General features: G+C 49.0%; 1 protein-coding gene and 1 long non-coding RNA gene across 48 annotated transcripts in view; one reads left to right on the top strand and one right to left on the bottom strand.

The window, feature by feature from the left end:
- The window catches only part of Tacc2 (transforming, acidic coiled-coil containing protein 2), a 214697-nt gene that overhangs the window by 36960 nt on the left and 155855 nt on the right, over window positions 1–21882 (bottom strand). For all 47 annotated transcript variants that reach the window (XM_006508065.3, XM_017322391.1, XM_017322394.1 and 44 more), the window contains 2 exons: window positions 13907–14043; window positions 918–2223 (listed from right to left, as the gene is read on the bottom strand). In XM_006508065.3, coding sequence (XP_006508128.1) covers window positions 918–2223; window positions 13907–14043 — 1443 coding nt within the window. The remainder of the gene's footprint in view (window positions 1–917; window positions 2224–13906; window positions 14044–21882) is intronic.
- On the top strand, window positions 9943–18888 carry Gm34283 (predicted gene, 34283). Its single transcript, NR_169131.1, has 3 exons — window positions 9943–10037; window positions 11428–11525; window positions 14941–18888. It is a non-coding gene; the product is annotated as a predicted gene, 34283 (long non-coding RNA).

The raw sequence follows: 21882 nt of genomic DNA, 5'->3' as shown, positions 1-21882 counted from the left end.
CTATGGCCAACAAAGTTGGACTACACAGCTAGAGGCAAGTGTTGGTGGACAAGCGCCATTCTTCCTTCCTAGGGACTGTAGGTCTGCTTCCCCTATCCATGTTGCACTAATCTCTTCTGCTCTTAGAGTGACTTAAGTCTTGTTTGAAAAAAGATGACCAGAGAGAAGGTAGGCAGCAAAGAGTCTACTTCTTTGTTCCTTTCCCCTTTCCTTTCCTTTTTCCTTTCGAGTCAGGGTTTTTCTGTGTAACAGTCCTGATTGTCCTGGAACTCACTCTGTAGACCAGGCTGCCTCTGCCTCCCGAGTGCTGAGATTAAAGGCATGCACCACCACACCCGGTTAAAGAGCATGCTTCTTGCAGGCTCATCAGATGGCAAGAAGCAGCTTTCCATCTGGGGCTTTCTGCAGCCTGGTACCGTATGATGCCCCTGGGTTAAAGTCACATTAGCAGCTAGAAACAACTGCTGTACATTCTAATGTTATTTTGCAGGGTGTATATCCTAGTTTATCCAGAGGCATTGCATATGCTAACCAGGGAGGAGTTGAGCTTCCAACAGGAAGGTGGCCAGGTCTCTCATGTCTGCTCCTTTTCTATGGAACTTTCCATACTCCCCAGGAATTGAAAGGTCATCAGTAGGTAAACATAAAGCTACAAGCCACTGGCTCATTGAGGTAAAAAAAAAAAAAAAAAAAAATTAAGGGCTTTGTGGATTCCAGGATGGGAAGATAAAACCACGGAGGCTTCGGAGAGAAAGGCAATGTATGTCCTGCCTGCTTGGAGAAACAGCCACAAAGATGGTGTCACCACAGCAACAGAGGACAGAACAAGGGCAGCTGGGGGTTCTCAGGCACAGGACTAAAAGTCACAGGAACGCACGCCCGCTCACAGCCCTTACCACCTCCCTCCTTCAACTTACGTCTTTAGTGGAGTCTTCTTCTTCTTGGCAGGTTTATTCAACCCATCCCCATCCGCTTCCGTGGTGCTGGCTGGGATCTCAAAAGAGGCTGGGGACTTAGAAGGTGAGCTGGGGGTCTTAGAGGATGCCTTAAAGGGGTCAAGGGACTCTTCACAGGCGTCAGGGTCAAAGTTGTACGATTGTTGGGACAGTTTGGGAGACTCTTGCATTTTTGAGGTGGAGGAAAAAGGGTTAAAATTGGGGTCATCCCACTTGTCTATATCAAAGGTGTAGGTACCTTTAGCAATAGGGGTGTCACTGGGTTCAGTAGGGGACCTTGGAGGTGAGGCAGGAGTGTTGTCAAGTTTCTCGGGGGTCTTTTTCATCTTTGGCCTCCTTAGGGGCATTTTGGCAACTGGCTTCTTGCCTATCTTTTTGGTGGGAGGGGCGTTTTCCTGCTGACTCTCCCAACTTCCCTTGTCCTCAGAATAGTCAAACTCCAGCCTCACTGACAACCCCTTGGCAGGCAAGTCCTCTTGCCCCCCACTGTCCGACAGGGTCACCTCCACCGCCTCAGAGGCTGTGGTAAGAGGCACTGATTTCCTCCCAACTGGGGGTGAGTTCTGCACTCTGCCACCTCCAGAAACCAGGGGGCTAACGTCTTCTGCACTCTCCAAAGTCAGAGGACAGGTGGCTGTGGGGACAGCAGGGGACTCCAGGGGTGTATCGTCTGACAAGGTGCAACCAGCGCCCTCAGGTGTGGCCGACTCCGTCTTTGTCTCTGGTGCTAAGTGTTCCTCACTGGGGACTGGACTCTCTTCACCTGGTTCCTGTTGGGTCTCCTTCACTGGGGGGGTTTCTGTGGGTTTCTTGGTGGCTTGCTTCTTTTTCAAGGAAGGTGGCCGTGTTTTTTTAGTTCGCTTAAGGGTGCTGGAAGCACTGTTGGATCCTGTGCCACATGCATCTGTGGTAAGGGTCCCAGCTTCAGGGCTGCCGGGGCAAGAAGCACCGTCAAAGTCACTGGCTTGTAGGCTAAGCGAACGGGACAGCGTGGACTTGGAGGGTGGCACGGACTCGGTGGATTTCCTCCGCGTGCTCACCTTACACTCCTGACCCTTAGAGTCGGCAGAGCACGGCTCCAAGCTCTGGAAGTTATCCACCAGCTCGATGCTGTCGAAGTCTAAGTTGTAAGTCCCGCTGCTGGCTATCGGCTTGTCTTCATCGAACACCGCCGAGGAGGAGTGGGAAGGACGGAAAGGGCTTCCTTCCACGGACTCGCTGCTGCGAGGGCCATCGGGAACCACAACCGGTGGCTCAGAAATGCATCCTGAGGAAATGAAGACAAAGCGGTCACCTAAAGACATGGGATACTTGGGATCATTTCTCATCCTGAGCCAGACCCCCCACTCCACAGAGCAGAGGTTGATAAACTCCAAAGACAGACACCCCCCACGGGCAACAGGTTCCGGTTTCCATGCATCAGTGGGTGCAGATCCTGGACAGGTTTCCCTCAGTTCCCTCATCTGTACAATGGGAGCCAGGTAGCTGATAAAGGAAAAGCCCCGATGGTTCATTCCACAGCACTTTACCAAGTGCCTGACTTTGATAGGGGTCATGCTGGGCATCTGAGCAACAATCAGAAAAGACAAAGGCTTGTCCTCCTAGCCTAGCAGCCATTGTCATTGCCACCAAAGCGTCTATGACTACTTACTTGCAAGAGACTCTCAAGATAAGGCCCAATGACGGTCCCTCATGAAGAAGGGATTGGGGAGGGCATTAGACCCTCACCTGAGAGTCCCATCACTCCGTCCTACATCTACCCATCTGCACATGGTCTTGGGGTAGCATGTGGCATACCAGCTGAAGGGAGGACTTCACATTTGTAGCTATGAGAAATCGTTGCCCAGAGTGAGGTGACTTTCTTTGTTCTGGCAGTTTTGGGCTTACCCAGACTCTGTAAGTAAGGCGAAGAAGCTGGACTTTGGAGGAATGATACTGTAAGTCTGCCATTAGTGCCCTCCCTATCTGGTGGATTTATATCTCACCAGGAAGTTCACAAAACAAACAGAAATCTTCCCAGACAGAAAGGGCCATATGTGCCAAGGCCCTAGGGTAGGAGTATCCTTGAGGTATTATAAAAAGAATGATGAGGCTGAAGCAAAACAAAACCAGTAACCCTTCGGTATGGACATTAAATATGGCCACAGTCAACCCTGCTTCTGACTGCTTAGACACTGGGAAGACTGTGCAAGGCTGAGCAGGACCGAGTCTGCCCTCTACCACCTGCCTCTCCAGACACGACCCTCCTCTCCCACTGACACGGCTACCTCACTTTGGCTTTGGATCTTATCTATTCTCAGCCCTCTCCTCCCAGATGTCTAGCAACCCTAGATGTCCTCCAACCCTGCCAGCCAATAAGCCAACCCTCCCTTCCAATGTGCTCAGGGACTCCAACTATCAGTCAAAGGATGCCCAATGATCTCAGCTCCCCACAGCGGGGGAGACCAACCAGCCCTCGCACGGCTTTCTAGGTTCCTAGATGTTCTGCTAGAGAAAGAAAAACCCTGTACCATGGTCTCAGAAGGCAGAACAGGAAACAGAAGACGCTGCACAGAATGGAGCTGTGACCTTGGACTGTGTGCGTAGGCGGGTGGAGACAATGTATTAACCCTTTCTCTTCAGGTGAACATCCAGCTCAAGTCCAGGGAGCCATTACACTTGAGTTCCAGATCAGTGAAAATTCCTCTAAGATTATGTGTCACATGAGATTCATACTGAGCTGGGTGTCCTGCAGTGCAGTTTTACTTTCTAAATGACTGTCCTATCCTGAGTCCCAGCAATCCAGATGTGGACAAGACTCACTCAAACAGGCCAGTCTGTTTCTGGAGAATACACCCCGCCTCCACACATGTGGCTGCTGTTGGGGGTGGAGCCAGTTCTCATGGTGCTTCCTGACTTTGCTCACAGGCAAACCTGAGGCTGGAGTCCCAGCAGATACAGTGGGAGAGGACCGCAGAAGCCTCTTGGGTTGTGAAAGGACTTCCTCACCTCTGGTTCCAACCTGGCAACTTTTTCCCTCAGAAAGCTCAATAAACATCCCTTGGATTGCAAGCACTTGGGGAACTCCATGAGGCACACAGACCCTAAGCGTTTGCAGCCACTGGTCCCAGCTCCCATCACCAAACTTGCTTCCTTCTCATCTCAGAAGAACAGGTGTCCGTCCACCTTTCTCCTTCTGAAGTCACTTCCCTTTGCTGAGGTCCCTGGGCCTTCAAGCCCAGTTTCTTCTGGTCAGCAGCAACCTGGTCTTGTAGCTACTTTGTAGCTGCTCCTGAACACTCACCTCAGAAGGCAGAAGACTACAGATGCTAAGGGGGTGGGTCTAGGGGCTGTCACATGGGCGTTGGCAGCAGGGAGAGGGGCCTCAGCCATCGCTGCACTTCGGTAGACAAGCTTCCCTTCCAATCTGTTCCATTGCCTTAGCAGCCTTCAAATGTCAGCAATTTCCCCTGCATCATGCAACAGTCAGCAGACAGTCAGCTTAGCATCTGCTCTGTTTTCCTGTCTACTCAGCCTGGCTCTCCTATTCAGAAGTGCTCTTCCCTAATTAAATCATGGCAAAGAAACCTGGTTTTATTGCAGGTTCTTATTGTCAGCCCAAAGGATGCTTGGGGGCTATCTCTCATTGTGGGGGGCTGGTCTGTTCAGAGCATCAGCTTTGATTCACTAAATGCCAGTAGCACCTTCTCTCTTAGTTGAGACAAAGTGTCTCAGACCCTGCCTCCTGTCCCCAGGAGGACAGCACAGTCCTTGGTTAGGAGCTTCTACTCTACAGAGTAGTTTCTAGAGCAGATGGCTCCCTATGATCTATCACAAGGTTGGGATGGCCTTCCCATGCCATTGCCATGGGTAAGCTCAGACTGACAAGGCAACCATGCCCATCTAGTTCCCACTAGATTTCTACATAGTCACACAGAGCTGCATAAAGACTTCATTCATCCCAAACCTGGCATGGCCTTCAATGTCAGTCACCATGAGGCACACCTTGAATAATACAGAGGCAAGGAAAGATGAGGCCACAAACCCATCCATCCACATAAGCATGTCCCCTGCAATCACTATGCAAGCCTAGGCAAAGATATCTCTAGAAATCCACATTGCACCCCCCTGACTCTTGATTCTAGTTCAATCCTGGGGCAAGTTAGCATCTGCGCTCATATGAAAAAAGTCCCCACATGTTTCTCAGCTATGCTAACCAGCTCAGTTGCCCTCATCAAGAGCCAAGACTGGGTGGCTTCAACAACAGAAATGTGTTTCCCCACTGCTCTGAGTACTGAGGCTGGAAGTCCACAATGAAGGCGTTGTCAAGTCTGGTCTCTCCTGGGGCCTTTCTTCTTGGCTTTGAGGTGGTCAGGTCTGATGTGTCCTTACATGGCCTTTCCCCTGAGCACATGTTTCCTTGAAGTCTCCTCTTGTGACAGAGTTCCAACCTAAGACCCCACAGAACCTTAATTACCACCAGAAAGGTCCTATCTCTAACATGTCACATCAGGAGTGAGGATTTCAGCGTGCGAATTTAACAGATATGCAAATCAGTCTATAACATCAGTGCTGGACAGCATAGCCTAAGCTAAGCAGCTGTACCCCGAAACAAGACGTAGAGGACAGCGTGCCCTCACAACTGACATCACCCACCTGACCCTCATCTTCCGACTGTCGCCAGAGGCCCCATTTCTTAGCCTTTCTGTGGTGTCTCCCCAGTGACACTTGAGATGGCTTCCTGTTCTATGAGTTCTCTCCAGGCAGGGATGCAATGGCTAGAGAGAACTGCTGGCATCCTGGCACACTCAGATGCTCAACTGACCAATAAATCAAGCCTGCAGGAAGCATGGCTGACTAAGTGCAGAATACAGGAACCCTTTTGAGGCAGGCTAATGAAGACCAGCAGAGTGTTGCTCTGTCCTCTTGAAGCATCTTGGCAGTAGTTTTAGGTAATACAGTGAAAGCATACGACGAATTCAATATCTCCCAAGCTTGTCTAGCCTAAAACACATCAGGGACACTCATCAAAACCTAGACTCCCCGTTTTCCCATCCACTGATCAGTCCACTCCTTCCTGAAGAGTTGGTCAACAGAGATGTGTTGTGGTGGTCTTTTTGTGCACTGTGTAAAGACTGTCTTTGTATTATTCAAATACTGATTTCTACGCAACTGGACTTTAGTAATGTTATTCATCTGGTTGCACTCTATCTTGTAAATAATCCCTCCACCACCTTCTGACTGGTTAAACAAAGAACTAACTGGCCAATAGCTGTGGCAAGAGGAGAGGCAGAACTTCAGGCAGAGACAGGGCCTCTGGGAATGAAGCTCATCAGGCAGGAGAAATAGCCAGTGAGACACAGAGGAAAAAGCAAGCGCCAGTACTCAGGACGTACTCACGTGGCAGAGAATAGACTAGAATAAATAGGTCAGTATGTTATGCAAGCTAGCTGGGAACTAGGTAACCAAAAGCCTAAAGCTATTTAAATAAATATAAGTCTCCGTGTCATTATTCGAGAGCTGGTGGTTCCAAAGAACGTCACATTATAGAGGCAAGGCCCTAAATGTCCATTTTAACAAGTGTCACAATTGAGCATCCGGGACAGGGAAGCCAGTGGTTTCTTGCTTGCATGCATTTCTGTACACCACATGTGTACCTGATGCCTGAGAAGATCAGAATAAGACATTGGATCCCCTGGAACTGGAGTTACAGATAGCTGTGAGATACCACGTAGGTGCTGGGAATAGAACCCAGGTCCTCTGCAAGAGCCGCAGCCAGTACTCATAACCATTGAGTCATCTCTCCAGCCCCCATGTTTTGATCTTCAATCCTCTGTAGGACAATACTTGAGCATCTGCCCTTCAATGGCTGGAGGGTTGAAGATAAGCTCTGACAGGACAGGATTGATCTTCAGGATGAACTTGGACTTCCTGTGGAGGTCTGCCCTGCAGAGTGAGCAGGCTCAGACAGGAGCAGGTCTACGGTATCCACTACCTTCCTTAGATGGGGCCCAAAACACAAGGCTCAAGAAAGCAAAGCCAAAATAGGCCAGCAAGAGCGTCAAAGACCTCTGGGTAGGCACCTTCTCTCTGGAAGACCTGGTTGAGTCTTAAGAAACCCATGTGGGGAGGAGAGCTCTGAGCACTGAGTTCCTGAGTGTTCTTTTTGCTCTGGCTGGTCTCTTCCAGACCTCACTCAAGTCCCAGAGGCGTAACAGAGATGGAGACTTTGGGACTAAGCACAATTAAGCTGGGGAGAGTCTATAAAAAGCAGACTTTTCTCATTGGGGTCTACTCTGTGAGACGCTGAATATCACGGAGTCAGGATTGGGGGAGCGCAATGAGGGCTCTGGACAAATGGCATTGCCTACAGGAATCCAGGAGCACCTTTGTGCTGATAGTCCCCACTGGAAGGTGGTCACTAGGCACCTGGCAGCTTAGGCTGGGTCCCAGCTCGGCTGCAGGCACAACAAATGTCCTATTTCTGTCTCATTTGGTCTCTTTCCCAGTGGGTTGCCTACCCACTATGCCCAGTATACCCAGTCTATGCTGACAGGCCCTAGAGGCTGAGACATTGGGTCATCACCACTTCCAGATTCTGTTGTCATTTAAAAAACATTAGTCCCTTCCATCCTCCTCCTCCAAATGTTACCATGAATAGGAGGTGAAACTGCATGAAAGCCCTTCCTTCTATGGTTAGAGAGGTAACAGGGTGGTTAAGAGCACTTAGTGCTCTTGCAGAGGACCCAAGTTCGGTTCCTAGCACTCACAAGGTGCCTCACCATCATCCGTAAATCCAGTTCTAGGGGACCTGACCCCCTCTTCTGACCTCCTTGGACACTAGGCAATCATATGATGCACATTCACACTCAGGCAAAACCCTCATAAAAACAACAGAAACATCTAAAGCAATACATATATTTTTAAAGTGCCCCTTGGTAAGCTAAATATAGCAGAGAGGTGTCAGGCCACTAGGATGACCTGACTCTGAGAAGGCAGTGCCAAGGTGCAGGATTGAATAAGTAGCACGTCCACTCAGTGTCCTTCACCGAAGCTCCTAAGTCTTGCTGTCATATACCCCAGGACACCTCTCCAGACACTACTGCCCCCCACTGGTACAATGATGACTGCACAGTTTGGCTTTTGTCAACGTGACACAAAGGAAGAGGGAACCTGACTAAGAACATGCTTCCATAAGACTGGCGCGCCTGTGGGGCATTTTCTTAATTGGTGATTGATGTTGGAGGGCCCAGGGCACTGGGGGCGGTAGCACCCCTGGGCTGGTGGTCTTGAGTGCTGTCTGAAAACAGGCTGAGCAAGCTACAAGGAGCAAACCAGGGAGCAGCGTTTTCCTCCACAGTTCCTGCCCCCTAGGTTCCTGCACTGACTTCCATTCATGATCACACCAATAGAAGCCTTAGCATTGCCTTAGCAATGATCGAATGTTGTAACAGGACAACCGCCTCTGCCCTTCCTGGGGACCATGGGCTGAGCTACCCATCCGGGAGACCTGGGCATCCCTGGCTCACTAGAGCTCATGGAGATGCCAGGGTTTAGAGCTTGATTATGGCAAGGAGCTACTTCAGAACTCTCCAGGAGGGTCACAAAGAGAAGTAAATAGATGTCAAGAGGGCCATGGCTTGGCCAGGTTATTGGCATTCCTACCCAAGTTTCCCAGGGCATTGTGAACATGGCCACAGTGAGCCACTGAGGTCACTACTCCCTGACTTCCTCCCCCGTCTGTGCAGCCAAGCCCTCCTACTATCCTTCCAGCCTGAGGTAAGTGGGGCTGGCAGCAGTGGGCTCAATGGCTACCCTCTGCCTACATAGTGCCTTCTGCGGGGCAAGAGACTAGCATGGCCCATTTTAAGGCTCTTCCCCTTAAACATGAGGAACCTCTGATCTGCACAGTTACACAGAGTCCCCAACAGCTTTACCTGTTCCAGAAACTCGGGGCCCATGGTAACAGTCATATCAGGACGAGCAGGAAAACCTGCTCACCCTGTGCTTGTGGGATCCAGATGCAGCTCTGCAAAGCCTTGGACCTCAACTTGTGTCTTCAGCCTAAACATCTATGAGCGCTGAAACTCCCATGCAGGAATCTCACCCTCAAGGCAAGACCTCTGGGAGGAAGTTAGGCTAGGGAGAATGGCCAGGAATGGAATGAATACCTAAAGGGAGCTTGTCTGTCCCATGTGCCATGGGAGGACACAGCACAGTGCTGCTTGTAAACCGGACAATCTCCAGTTCAGCCTCCAGAGCTAAAGCAATGAAATTCTGCCGTCCACAGCTACGCTCTGTCTATGGGATGGGTAGGTTGGCTGAGGTTGGGGCTGAGGCTGTATATTCTGGGCAAGTTATTTCATAAATCTGTTACTGTTGAAAGCCAAGCGTTCTTGCGAAGATGGACTAGAAAGCCACATGAATGTCCAGTCTAGGGCATAGACAGTGCCAAGAAATAATGGCCACAGCCTCTCAGATCCTGCCCACGATACCTGCTCCCTGTTCTGCATCCCAAGAGGGACATCTTAATACCAAGGGGCTTTGGGTCACTTTTGGGTTCTTCAGGAGAAGAAAGCAAATGCCAGTTTGTATAGAAACAAGCCTTCTGCCATAGACTGGGTGACAATAAATCATTGCCGGCAGCTAATGCTGAGAGGTGTAATCTAAAACCAGAGACTCACAGGCCACCGCTTCCCAGCAAGAGAAAATGGGTAGGCACACAGGGCACCAGACAGCTCCGACCACAAGACCCTCCCAGTGCCCTTCTCCAGGTTAGTAGAGAACTCTGGCAGGCAAGAATGAGCAGACAACTGTCACCATGACAAGGTTGTCCCAGAGAGGACAGGCAAGGAACTCACCTCACTTCTCCTACTAACACCTAGCATTGACCATCTACTTCCTGCCACCTGACCATCCTGCAGAGCTCAGCTCAGGCTGCAGCTCAGGGCCAGCTGACAGAGCTGCTTGGCACGTGACTGAGTGCCAGCGGGTACAGCAAGGACTCAGCAGTACCTGTGTGGCCAGCACAGCAGCAGTCCAGGAGACAAGCTGCACCAGAGAGCCGGAAGCTAGAGCTCTCAACGCTGCCGGACAGGGAAGGTATGTGACCTCAGAGGAAGGGGATGCTATTCAAATAAGGGATAATTAGCTCTCATCCAAGATGGACATGAAGTAGACAAAGGCCCTACTGCAAGCCTAACACCAGGAAGATGCAGAAGCCGAGAGTATTATTTAGTCAGGTGAAAGTTAACTACGTCCCACAGTGACAACACTGTCAAGTGTTCCATAGAGGCTAGAAGGCAGTGATTTCAGACCTGACAGGCTGCTGCCTTCATTTATACACAGGAAAGCATGGCTCCTTAGATGGGGACAGATATAAGGCGGGCACTTAGCATCCTGTCCTGCTGTGCCATGGAGCACAAACATGCTCACAGGACCCAGCATACAGCCAGCGACGGCTTTTGTAAAACAGGTTTCCAGGAGAGAAAACCATGTTTGTTCTCACGGGCAAAGGTCTGGTCTATTATTTCCTGGGGTTCCTTAGTCCTTTCGTGACATTCCAGGGACTCAGCAGAGGAAAACCATGAACAATAGACTTTCCTCTCCTGCCCTTTCTTTCCTGTGGTTTTCAGAACAAACTCTCCTCTCCCCAGGGCGACCTACGGAGAAGCACAGTGCCTTCTCACGCCTTGACGGTGCCCCGCGGGTTGGGAAGATGGGGTGCGGGGAGGGAGGGGCAGCTTCCAACACGAGAAACAGATCAGACAGCCTTTTGTGTAGCCCAAGTGAAAGAGGTGGGTGCTTTATGCAGACACAGTCCCCAGCTCAGGTCTCCTGACTGTAATCTACATCGACAGGCTCACTGCAGCTTTAAAAGGAGAAGTGTAAAGCTGCTGCTCAAAAACTCCAAGGGGTGTAATCAAAGGTTCTGAGGGATTGTGGCTCAGTGGTGATTAACATCTCCACACCGCTGCACACAGGTTACCTCTTAAGCCTCTATAATGCTCATTCTTCTATGAACTGTCATTTAAGTAAAAGGCGGGATTGTGTGTGTTTGCTTTTAAGAATGAAGATGATTCTCTGTTTTGTTGGAAAAGAATTTAGGGGGTGGTGGGAGCCGCCATCACCCTCCCTAACAGACAGCTGCTGCTCCCTAACAGTTTGCATCCCACCAAGATGAAGACCGAGAAGCCAGAGCCTGGCAAGGGGAAAGCTTTTCCTTAACATCTGATCGCCAGAGAGTTCCGGCACCACTGTGTGCCGGGGCTCCACCATGCTCCATCACTTCATTTTTTTAAGACTGGACTCAACTTGTTTACAGTGTGAACTATGCTTCCGACTCCAAATGATGAGGTTCCAAAGCATCATGACCAACCCCATGGATTTCCCCAATCCAGTGGCTGCCTGGGATATAGATCTAGTGTGTCTGACCCAGGCTCCAAGTCACAGGACATTAAGGACCCCAGAGCTTTCCAATATCATTTTGCAGGAGAGAAGAACAGGAGAGAAGACGGAGCCCGTCTGAAACACAAGGGCACACTTGATGTCTCACGACACTCTCTGACTCCTTGCTTCGAACATAAAGCGGTAAGATGATTCTGTCTGTTCTGCAGAGAGTCTGAGTTTGTGGGAGAATGAACAGAAATAACTGGATTAAAGCCTGGAGGAGATTCAGGCATGGGATATGTTCCAAATGATGAAACCTGCAAGCATCTCTACTTATTCCAATAACACAATTACTGATCTACAGCACTCTTCGTGTTACAGGGGAAAAGGTACGAGGGGCCCAAGGGTCCTTAGTTGCTGCCTGGGTCACTTTTGGGATCTAACCGAGCCAGGAAAGATGCAACGGCAAAGTATAAAATTAATGTGCCACGCAACCTAAAACACAAAGATGATCATAAGAAGTAAATTCATAGCACCAGTAGCGTGTCTCCACAGAACAGATGCTATGTTACCTGCCTGCATTTTCTATCAGCCATTCTAGGGTATGAGACCATCTTAGAGGAGGTTATATACGACAAAGGTGGGGACATCATAATGTCCTTCCAGATCATGGTGTTCAGTGTCCCCCACAGTAACTGGCTCATGCTACCAGTGCCCTCTGAATCGCTGTAGAGTGGCCAGACACCGACCATTGAGCACCTGGTTCCAATCAGAGAGAATGGAGGTTGTGTCCCATGTTTATGTGGTAGAACTACTCAGCTGTCTGAGGTTTACATGGGGCTAGACATATGGCTCACTGGTGGTAAACAGTTCCCAGCAGTCAGAGTACAGAGCAGGGAATCCTGGGAGATCCACCAAGGGCCACCAAAGTGACCTTCCCCTATATACGCTTTAGGGACGTGTTTGAGCTATGGCCCTGCAGTTTTTTATTCAGACACTGTCCATTTAAAACTAGGGGTGAAGTGATACGGAAAGCGGTACTCTTTTCTGTTTGTTACTGCACAAAACGAAGGAAGGGATACTAGAGTCTCAGAACGGCATACAGTTCTCTGGGCTCCTTTCCTATTTAAATCAGACCGGCAGCACCATTCCTGTCTCAGGCCAGCGACTACAGACTCAGGGGAGAGCACGAGAGGGAGACTGTACCCATCAGGCCTGTGAAAACTGCCTTGCTCTGTTCCCCAGCAGAAGGCATCCAGCTGTTTAAGACTAAACCTTGGAGCTGCATATACTTCCTAAATCAGTAGCCTGCTTAAACCAGCAGGGGAAAAAAAAAATTCCATCCCCTTTTTAACAACATCAACATAGAGACCAAACTGCTATCTTAAGTTACAAGGCAACTTTCTTGGTTCCTGACAGGGCAAAGATAAACCCAGCTCTAGGCCTGCCTTCCTCCATGACCAGTTCCAGCCATGGTGCAGATGATCAGTCTGTAGGTCCAAGTCTACTCTTGAGTCCTCTGCAGACAAAGTCGGCCACCAGGAAGACAGGGTTAGGGCAGGAGAAGAGACGGGCTTGAAAAGGGACTGTGAACAACACCTAGCACATGCACTGCAACGGTGGTTCTCAACCTGTGGGTCGAGACCCCTGTAGGGATCAAATGACTCCTTCGAAGGGGTCAGATATAAGATATCCCGCGTACCAGGCATTTACATTATAGTTCGTAATGGTAGCAAAACTAGTTACGTAGTAGCAATGACAGTAATTTTATGGTTGGGGGTCACCACAGCATGAGGAGGGTCACAGCGTTAGGAAGGATGAGAACCGCCGGTCTACAGGGAATCAGCTCTATATACTTGTCATGGGGGAGGGCTGAGGCCTAAAGAGGGCAGAATGGGGTCCTATTAGTGCTATCCAGGTTTGAAGATGGAAGCATTTGGTTCCTGTGGGGCCACCGCCAGCAGGCTGTCTCCTTTTAGGCTTCATGTTGAATTTCCCATTAGAGGTGGTTCGATCCCCCCCCCCCCCCCCCGCCCCCGGTGTTAACAGGGAAGCACACAGAACGCCATCCACGTGGGCAGGTGCCCTGAGATCTGCTCTGTCTCTCAGAAATCACATCTGAACTACACTTGAAGGTGTTCTTTCTGTTGAGCAATCAGGAAAGCCGAAAAGTACCGAGGGGTCACCCAGCTCTGATTGACTCTTCTTACTCAATGTGTTGACCTCACTCCCCATCCCCCAGCCTGATGGGGCTGTCCTCAGCACACACATGCAGGGTGTGTCAATGTTTGTGTGGGAAAGGGGTTCAAAGAGTAGACTCTAAGATCTAATCCCCAACACCCACTCTCTCAACTCTCAAACCTACCCAAGTCTGAAAATGAAGGGACCAGAGAACTCAAGCGACAGAGTTACTTCTAGGATGCACACAGCACAACCCACTCTACCTGTCTCTCCGTAGACTTCATAGAAACCAGCGAAGCATAAAACAGAGCCCAGAGAGAGGGCACCAGTCACTGTGGGCTGTAGACTGCCTAAGAGCCAACTCTGTCCCCTGGAGCCAGTGGCTCCTGACATTTGGTTACCTGGTTCTTCTGGGGCTGGTGGATCGATGACCTCAGGCTCTGGGGTGACTTCAGGGGGTGGAGGGGGAGGGGCTGGTGGAGCTTTGACAGGGGTCGTTGACTCGGGGGTCTCAAAGGCTTCCTCAGAGTCGGAACTCCTGGTGGAGAGAAATAAGAAACGTAGGTGAGACAGTGCTGAGTAGAGATTCTGCTGTGAAGGCATTTGTGGCAAATACTCAAGTCACCTGTTGGGAGACAGGCATGAAGGTCACCTTGGAGCCTGATTCCCAGGAACTGGGGTGAATCTGTTCACTGGCATTGAGGTCTGTAGTGGGTTGGTCTGGTGCTGCTATCTGTTCAAATGCTAAATACTGTATCTCAAGACCTGGTAGCTTCAAGAAGTATATCAGCTTTTGTTGTGTAAACCTTGTCCCCCAAGCTATCCGTGATTGGTTAATAAAGATGCCTACAGCCTATAACTGGCCAGAAGAGAGGTAGGCAGGGCTGGAGGCCCCAGGCTTGGGGTCTCAGGAAGGGACCAAAAGTGGAGGAGAGAGAAGGAAGAAGTAGCCATGGGCTAGAGGATTTGAGTGCATGGCCATGAGGGCCGGCCTATTGGAGTAGGAGCAGACCAGGTAGAACATAGCAATTGACATCTTAGGGTTATTGACTCCAGAGTAGACAAAATAGCACAGGGAGTTGACATCTGTCCATCTCAAATGCTTTAAGGCTTATTATAAATATAAAGATTTGGGGGTATCTTATTTGGGAACTAAATGATCTAAGGTGGGATAGAAACCCCCAAAGAATATTTGCCACGATGGGGATCAATGTAGCTCTACTTGAAAGACACATGTCCACTTAATGACAAATTCACACACTGTGGCTATTTGGGTAAGCTTCGGTGCACATTATGGAGTGCTGAGTCAGTCTAAAAGAGACTGGTTTTGTTTGTTTGTTTGTTTGTTTGTTTTATGTTCACCACCGTGGCTCCAGCCTGCCTCCAAGAACCTCATCTTGTAAACTCAGTTTCCATTTACTCTCTCCCACTCCAGCCTGCCATTCTCCCGACTCCCTGCCCTCCTTGCGCTTCTCCATGTTTACTGGCCTCTTCAGCTGGACTGAAATTGCCACACAGGTGGCTGGCCTTGTTTTTCACACTGAATGACCATCTGTAGAGAGAATGAATGAGAGCCAGACAGCCTGTCAGCAGAGCGTATGCCAAACCAAGCCACAAAATATGGCCAGCCAGTACTCAATGGTATAGCACTAGCCCTTGGTGGTCCCTAGGGAAGTCTACTTGCAAGGAAGCCTCTTCACACACAGACCTGGGCCAAAAGCCTACTGAGGAGCTTCTTGTGGTAACAAGAAGACAGTGGGCAAGCCCTGCCTGGGCACAAGAAAACTCTACCGATGCCTTCTCCCTCCCTGCTGCCCCAAGCTACTTGATCTTAGCCAGAGGAATAGGAAATTGAGTTATACGTTTTCTTGCTGCTGAGAGGCCAGGAGCATCAATTCCCTGGCTCAAGATAACCACAGGGCCAAGGTTAACCTTACCTGTGAGGACAGTAACTGTGGACGGCAGCCACATGCTGGCTCCCATCTCTGAACAGTTCCGATGCACCCAAATGCCAACTGATCATTGGCAAGGAAGGAGGAGTCTAACTCCCAGGAGAGGATTCACAGGACTGCAGATCAGAACCACTGCTGAAGATTGACACTCAGGCCACGATGCAGTAAGAAACAGAACATGCCGTGCCAGGATTCAATGCACTAGATCACACGGGTACCGTGAACATGAGCCTCCTCCAACACTGTGAGACGCTCCCAACTGTTCAGCTCCACACAGTCCCACAACCAGTAACCCTGGAAGATGTCACCTCTTCTAAAGTCTATCAACTGGCCAGCAGAATACCAGCAAGCAACACCCTGCCCACTAGGACCCAGGAAAGGAGCCACTGGGTGAGTTCCAGAGCTAGAGATGCGGCTCACTTGGTAGAGCTATTGTCTAACATGCATAAAACCAAAGGTTTCGGCCCTTAACACTACATAAACCAGGCATAGTGGTCTGAGCCTATGCTAGCCACAATCCTAACACTAAAGAGGTCAAGGCAGGAGGACCAGAAGTTCAAGGTCTTCATCAACTATGTATAGTGTTTGGAGCCAGCCTGGACTACACGAGACCCTGCCTCAAAAATTACTTAAGTCAGTAAGAACAACTATATCAATCTTTCTTTTACACCTTAGTATGAGAGACTGGTTTTATTAGTGCCAAAGATTGTCCCCGTTCCTCCTAAGGACCTTGTCACCTACAATGCCAGGGCCCTCCCTGCTCAAAGAAATCAACAAAAACATTAGCGCTGCTTTAGATGAGACCCAACAAGCTAAGGCCAACTTTATATTAGATTTCACTAGTAAATACTTAATCCTCAGAAGCATAACAGGGAAGTCTGTCTGTCTGTCTGTCTGTCTGTTTCTCTCTCTCTCTCACACACACACACACACACACACTCACACATACGCACACTCACATATTAATGTTGAAAGACTTAGCTTTGTCTGTGGGGAAATGTAAGCTCCATCCATACTTGGTAGAAACGGATCTTGGAAGGTGAAGTTTTAAGTATGAAAACACGGGGTAGGGTTGAGGGAGCAGTCACAAATAAACAGTAGAGAAGAATGAACGCTCAGATCAGCTTGCTGGGCCTGGAATGAAGCACTGAGAGCCTCCTTCCCACCCTAGCACCTATACCATAAACACCAGGGAAAACCACGACAAGACACACAGAGTCAACTTGCCTCTTTCCGGAGCTTTCCTGGGCAGCTTGCAGCCTGGACTCCCCATTGCTGCTCATGGCTGCCCACATCCAACGGGCCCATTCCACTGGGGACCACATCTGCCAGGAGTCAAAAGCCATCTCCATGGAAAAATTCCCACCTATACTGTTCTTGCTGGTATCTCTTGAGATCTAAACCTCTTTCATGGCACCGCCAAAAAAGGAAGCTTCCCCAGCCCCCAGCAAGGAACACTGTGAGCATCTCCTGTATTCCAAGGTGCCAGGCTGCCTGCTCAAACTGAGATGCAGAGAGAGAGAGAGAGAGAGAGAGAGAGAGAGAGAGAGAAAGAGAGAGAGAGAGAGAAAGACCCAAAGCTTGTCCTATTGCTTCTGCAACCCTGGGCACTGGTAACCCAAGGCTTTTAGATTATAAAGGGCCCTGGTCTTTCTCAATAGCACAAGTGACAAGGAGGGCCGGATGCTCTTGCGTCCTAGCTGTGAATTCCAATGAGGTTTCTACTGCAGCAGCTGCCTGCCTGCACACCTGCTCAGAGGACCACTATTCACCCAGGGACTGGAAGGGAAGCAGTCTGGGGGAGGCGGGCATGAAGACACCGTGCTCATTGTCCTAATAAGACCTCGTTGTCTTTTTACTATGAACTGTGTGCATCGGAACACCACAGGCCACTAGCATGACACTTTGGGAGCTGCTGGCCTTGTTTGCATATTTCCACACTTTCTCCCAGGAGCAGAGAGCAAGTTAATTAGAGGCGACAGATAGCAGTTTTTAAAATTCTCTCTTTCCTCCCTGTTCAGTCACCCAGGGGCTTAAAAACATTTCAAGAGTGAGAATTTCTGTAGTCCACCCACCAAGAATCTGTGCATAAGAATAAAGTGGCTGGGTGGGGTTCTAGCCCCAAGTCCCAGTGATCGAGTCCCACTGTGGTGTGGCTGGTTTTCTACTTACACAAATAATTACACAGCTGAGACTCCACACACTTTCAGAATAGAAAAAAAGGAGATTAATTTGACACAAATATGTACCAGAACAAGAAATGGTGCCACAATTTGCTAAAACCCCTCCAAATTTCAGGAGGTAGGTTTCTCAGGATGTATAAATATTATGTCTACCATTTAAGTAAATACGAGAGTATAATATATGTGTGTATATGTGTGTGTGTATATGTACATATAAATATAAGACATTAAACACAAGAGTATAATGCACACATATATCTCACACACACATAACCCACACATAACACACATAATCGCGAATGCCCGAGTTCACAGGTAGGCTTCTATATGAAAAGCACACCAGCCAGCATTTGTGGAACATTTAGTCGTGTGTCAAGACATGAGTCTAGGTCTATCTATCATCTTCAGAACTATGGGCTAGGGATGTAGCTCAGTTGATAAGTGCTCGCCTAGCATGCATAAGGCCCTGGGTTCAATCCCCAGCACCGCATAAACTAGGCACGTGATGTATGAAAACAACAAAATGACTACAACAATCTACAAGTAGCCTGAAAGGTGGAGAACAGGCAGGCCTCACTGATGACACAGCTATGGTTTAGAGAAGCAAAAAGCTGTTTGCAAGGCTATGCAAGCTAGGAAATGAGAAGATCAAAGCTCAGATCCCAAACTGCTAGCCTCTGAGGTGTCTGCTCACCATATCTATGGTTTCTTGAAACCTTTAGCAAGATCCATTTTTATGTCCTTATCATACAAAGTCTATCATGGAGAATAATTAAGCTGTCCAAGTGAACTTGTAAATGTGACACTGAGGGACAGGGAGATCCCAGCCACAGCATTATCCTTGTTGCTCTTTCCCTTGTTTGCACAAGGTTAGGGAAGTCCCAACCATCCAATGGAGTGATTACTAACAGCCCTGTTCTTCTAACAGTCTGTCCTGTGATCATGGGATTCTCTACAAGGCAAACGGGGCAGGGCAGGGCAGGGCAGGGCAGCCATCAAACGGCACATGCCAATTCATCCGCCAGTACAAAACAGTATTTGGGGAATATTCAACACCACAGTGGGGTATGTAGATGGGAAGAATGATGGAAATGACAGATTGTCCTAGCCATGGAAACTGGGGCCTGAAGGACTCCCCAGCTGTGTTAGTACAGTTTAAAACATTCCTCCGAAGCTGGGCGTGGTGGTGCACACCTTTATTCTCAGCACTTGGGAGGCAGAGGCAGGCGGATTTCTGAGTTCGAGGCCAGCCTGGTCTACAGAGTGAGTTCCAGGACAGCCAGGGCTACACAGAGAAACCCTGTCTCGAAAAACCAAAAAAAAAAAAAAAAAAAAAAAAAAAAATCCTTCGAACAGGAAATACGACTTAGTGGTAGAGCCTTTACTTGCCTGGAATGCTCAAGACTTGGGGCTCAAGTCCCAGCTACACACACACACACACACACACACACACTCAACTACCTCCATAGTGTTCTAAATTGTAACCAAGCACAGCCTACAAATCCCTGTTCCACACAGTATGAAATAACTCACACCAGTGACATGCTTTGAGAACTGTCCTTCAAAACCGAGTCAGGTAGAGGCCAACCTGTAGACTCTAAGGGCTGTTTCCCTACATCTGTGGCTCAGTTTAAACTCCACCCTTTTACTTGTCAAATTATAACAAAACAGTCTAAGCTCAGAACCCACACAGATACATGATCTATACTCATTAAATACAAGTGTATCTGTGACACATGAATATGTTTGCATATAACTGAAATATGGTGTTTTTATGAAGAGTTCCCGACATACCGTTAACTGGTTACATTTTGCTCAAATTTAACTGTTGAGAATCCAAGGTGCTTTGCTGAGACGGGCCTGGGGTCCCAAGAAAACAGCCATACAACTCAAAATGTTTCAGCAACACACAGCATTTATTTCTATAGAAGGCTGCACGGCTGCTTTAAATCCACCAGCCAAGCACACCTGAGCACACCCTCAGGCCCACAGGGCTGCACAGCCAAGCACACCTGAGCACACCCTCAGGCCCACAGGGCTGCTTCTGCTCCTGGTAGACAGAGGAAGGGGATTCATCTGCACTTATCTAATCTATATCAACTCCTCAGAACACTAGTTTTCAGTTACCAACAGTGACCAGGGACCGGGTAGAGGACCTTGGGAACACATATCCACAATAAATGGTGCAGGATTCTCACATTAACCCCACCTTCTGCTAGAAATGAGGGATCTGCCATGACATCAGCCTTCGCTTCTCCATGCTGTGTTCAACATGAGCGTGGAGGTCATGAGCTCCCAGGGCCTTTCAAGGTTCCCTATTCCCTCAAGACCAAGTGAAAATGAAGACCATGGCTTTAGCCAGAAGGCCTGCTTTAGGGAAGATTAGTGTATCTAGCCCAAAAGACCATCTGCTGTCCCTGAAAAGAGAGAGAACCCTCCCAGAAGCAAAACTGAGCTCTCAGCAGACCAGCCTCGTTGGTTTGCATCTCATGTGAGTAGGACTTTGATGAATTTGTGTGTATTTTTAAAATTGCCACATACTGGATTCTATTGATCAAAATACTCCACTGAATGACAACTTCAGACAGCATTGTTAACAAAAGCCACTCTAACCACACACACACACACACACACACACACACACGAGAACACATGAACACACACACAGACACAAAGAAAGAGACAGACAGACATATACACATAGACAGGCACATACACAAAGAGACAAATGCACACACAGACATACAGACAACACACACATACAAATACAGAGAGATGAACAGACAGACACACATACATACACAGAGAGAAAGACACATAGACACACACACACTGCCCATGGTGGGTTTGGACAAGACCTTTGCTCTCCCCCATCATTCTGCACACAAAACGTAAAGGTGGAACATGATTCCAACACAGCATAACACCTAGATTCATCTTAGACAGTGAGATAATTATGGGACAGACGGTCAGGAGCTGTGGTCCATGAACACAAAGCTGGCACTGGCAAGCCAGACTGCTAGAATTTTCCAGACAGACACCTATGGTCACCCAGAGAAAACCATGCAGATGGTGGCATATTTAGCTCACGATTCCCGGCACCTGGAGCCTGTTGGGCTCATGAAGTGAGTTCTATTTTCATATGCAAGTGGCTAAGTGTAGGGGTCAAGAAGGTTAAAAAGTGCAAGAGAGAGTTAAATGGCTGAGGGAGAGAGCACACAGATGGGTGGGCAGGGGAGGAGGGGTGGGAGGGGTCCCTCAGCTCCAGCTGAGAGAGACAGAATCTGAGTCTGGTTGGCAGAGGCATAAAGAAGAATTTATAACGGGGCTATGAAACTGAGGACTCTGATTCTGAGAGAGAATTGTGAGCCCCACCCATTTGCTAGATGTCACAACCCTCAGCTCACAGCTTAAATTGCAGGGAGGAAGCTGCAACTGTTCCATCTCAGGTCATATTCCTATGTCTTAGCTAATAGAGGGCAGTGAACAAGCAGAGGACACGAGGCAGACAGAATCCCACGAAAGACACGCAGGAGAGAGAGCAGCTGACAGTCCAAATGCAGACACACACACACACACACACACACACACACACACAGCCCCCAGCCACATAACTGAGCGACTGTGGCCTTAACTCAGTAAACCACTTGACCACTCAAGCTCTGGGTTGTTTGTCCAGCAAAGGGAGTTATAAGAACTATAAGGAAAAGTCTCCCCACAATTGCTACTTAGAGGATAGGCAGGAATGGGGGAGCTAGAAGGGAGTTGGGATCCCAAGAGCCCAGTTCCTATTTGTGTACCTTGACTTCTTACTGTTATACAACCCTGGCCTCAGCTTTCATGATAAAGTTTCAAGTTAAAATATAACAGAGAGCTTTAACCCTGGCAGGGGAGAACACCTTCACCCACAGCCAAGGGAACATTCCCGGGACCCTGAGCAGCCTCACGAGGGAGTTAGCTGAGAGATCTACAGCTGTATTTGGACGCTGAGTCTCTTGAGGTCAGAACGACCCTCTGCAGTAAGAGATTCTGGCAGCTGCAGATAGGTGGTTCCCCGCTCCGTCAGAAACGAAGGCATTAGATCACCACCCCCCCATGCATGGGAACACAGATCTGCCTCTGCAAACGTCTCCATATGATTACGTACACTGGAAGTTTGACACACATCTGACTTGGTGTATGTATTTCAGAGGAACAAGGGAAGAGACATCCTAGAGGAGGGAGGATTAAGGGGGTGGATGG

The sequence above is a fragment of the Mus musculus genome, chromosome 7 (assembly GCF_000001635.26).
Source record: "Mus musculus strain C57BL/6J chromosome 7, GRCm38.p6 C57BL/6J".
NCBI classification, from domain to species: Eukaryota; Metazoa; Chordata; class Mammalia; order Rodentia; family Muridae; genus Mus; species Mus musculus.
Note: the sequence above shows the minus strand (reverse complement) of the source record. Positions and strands in the feature narration are given on the sequence as shown.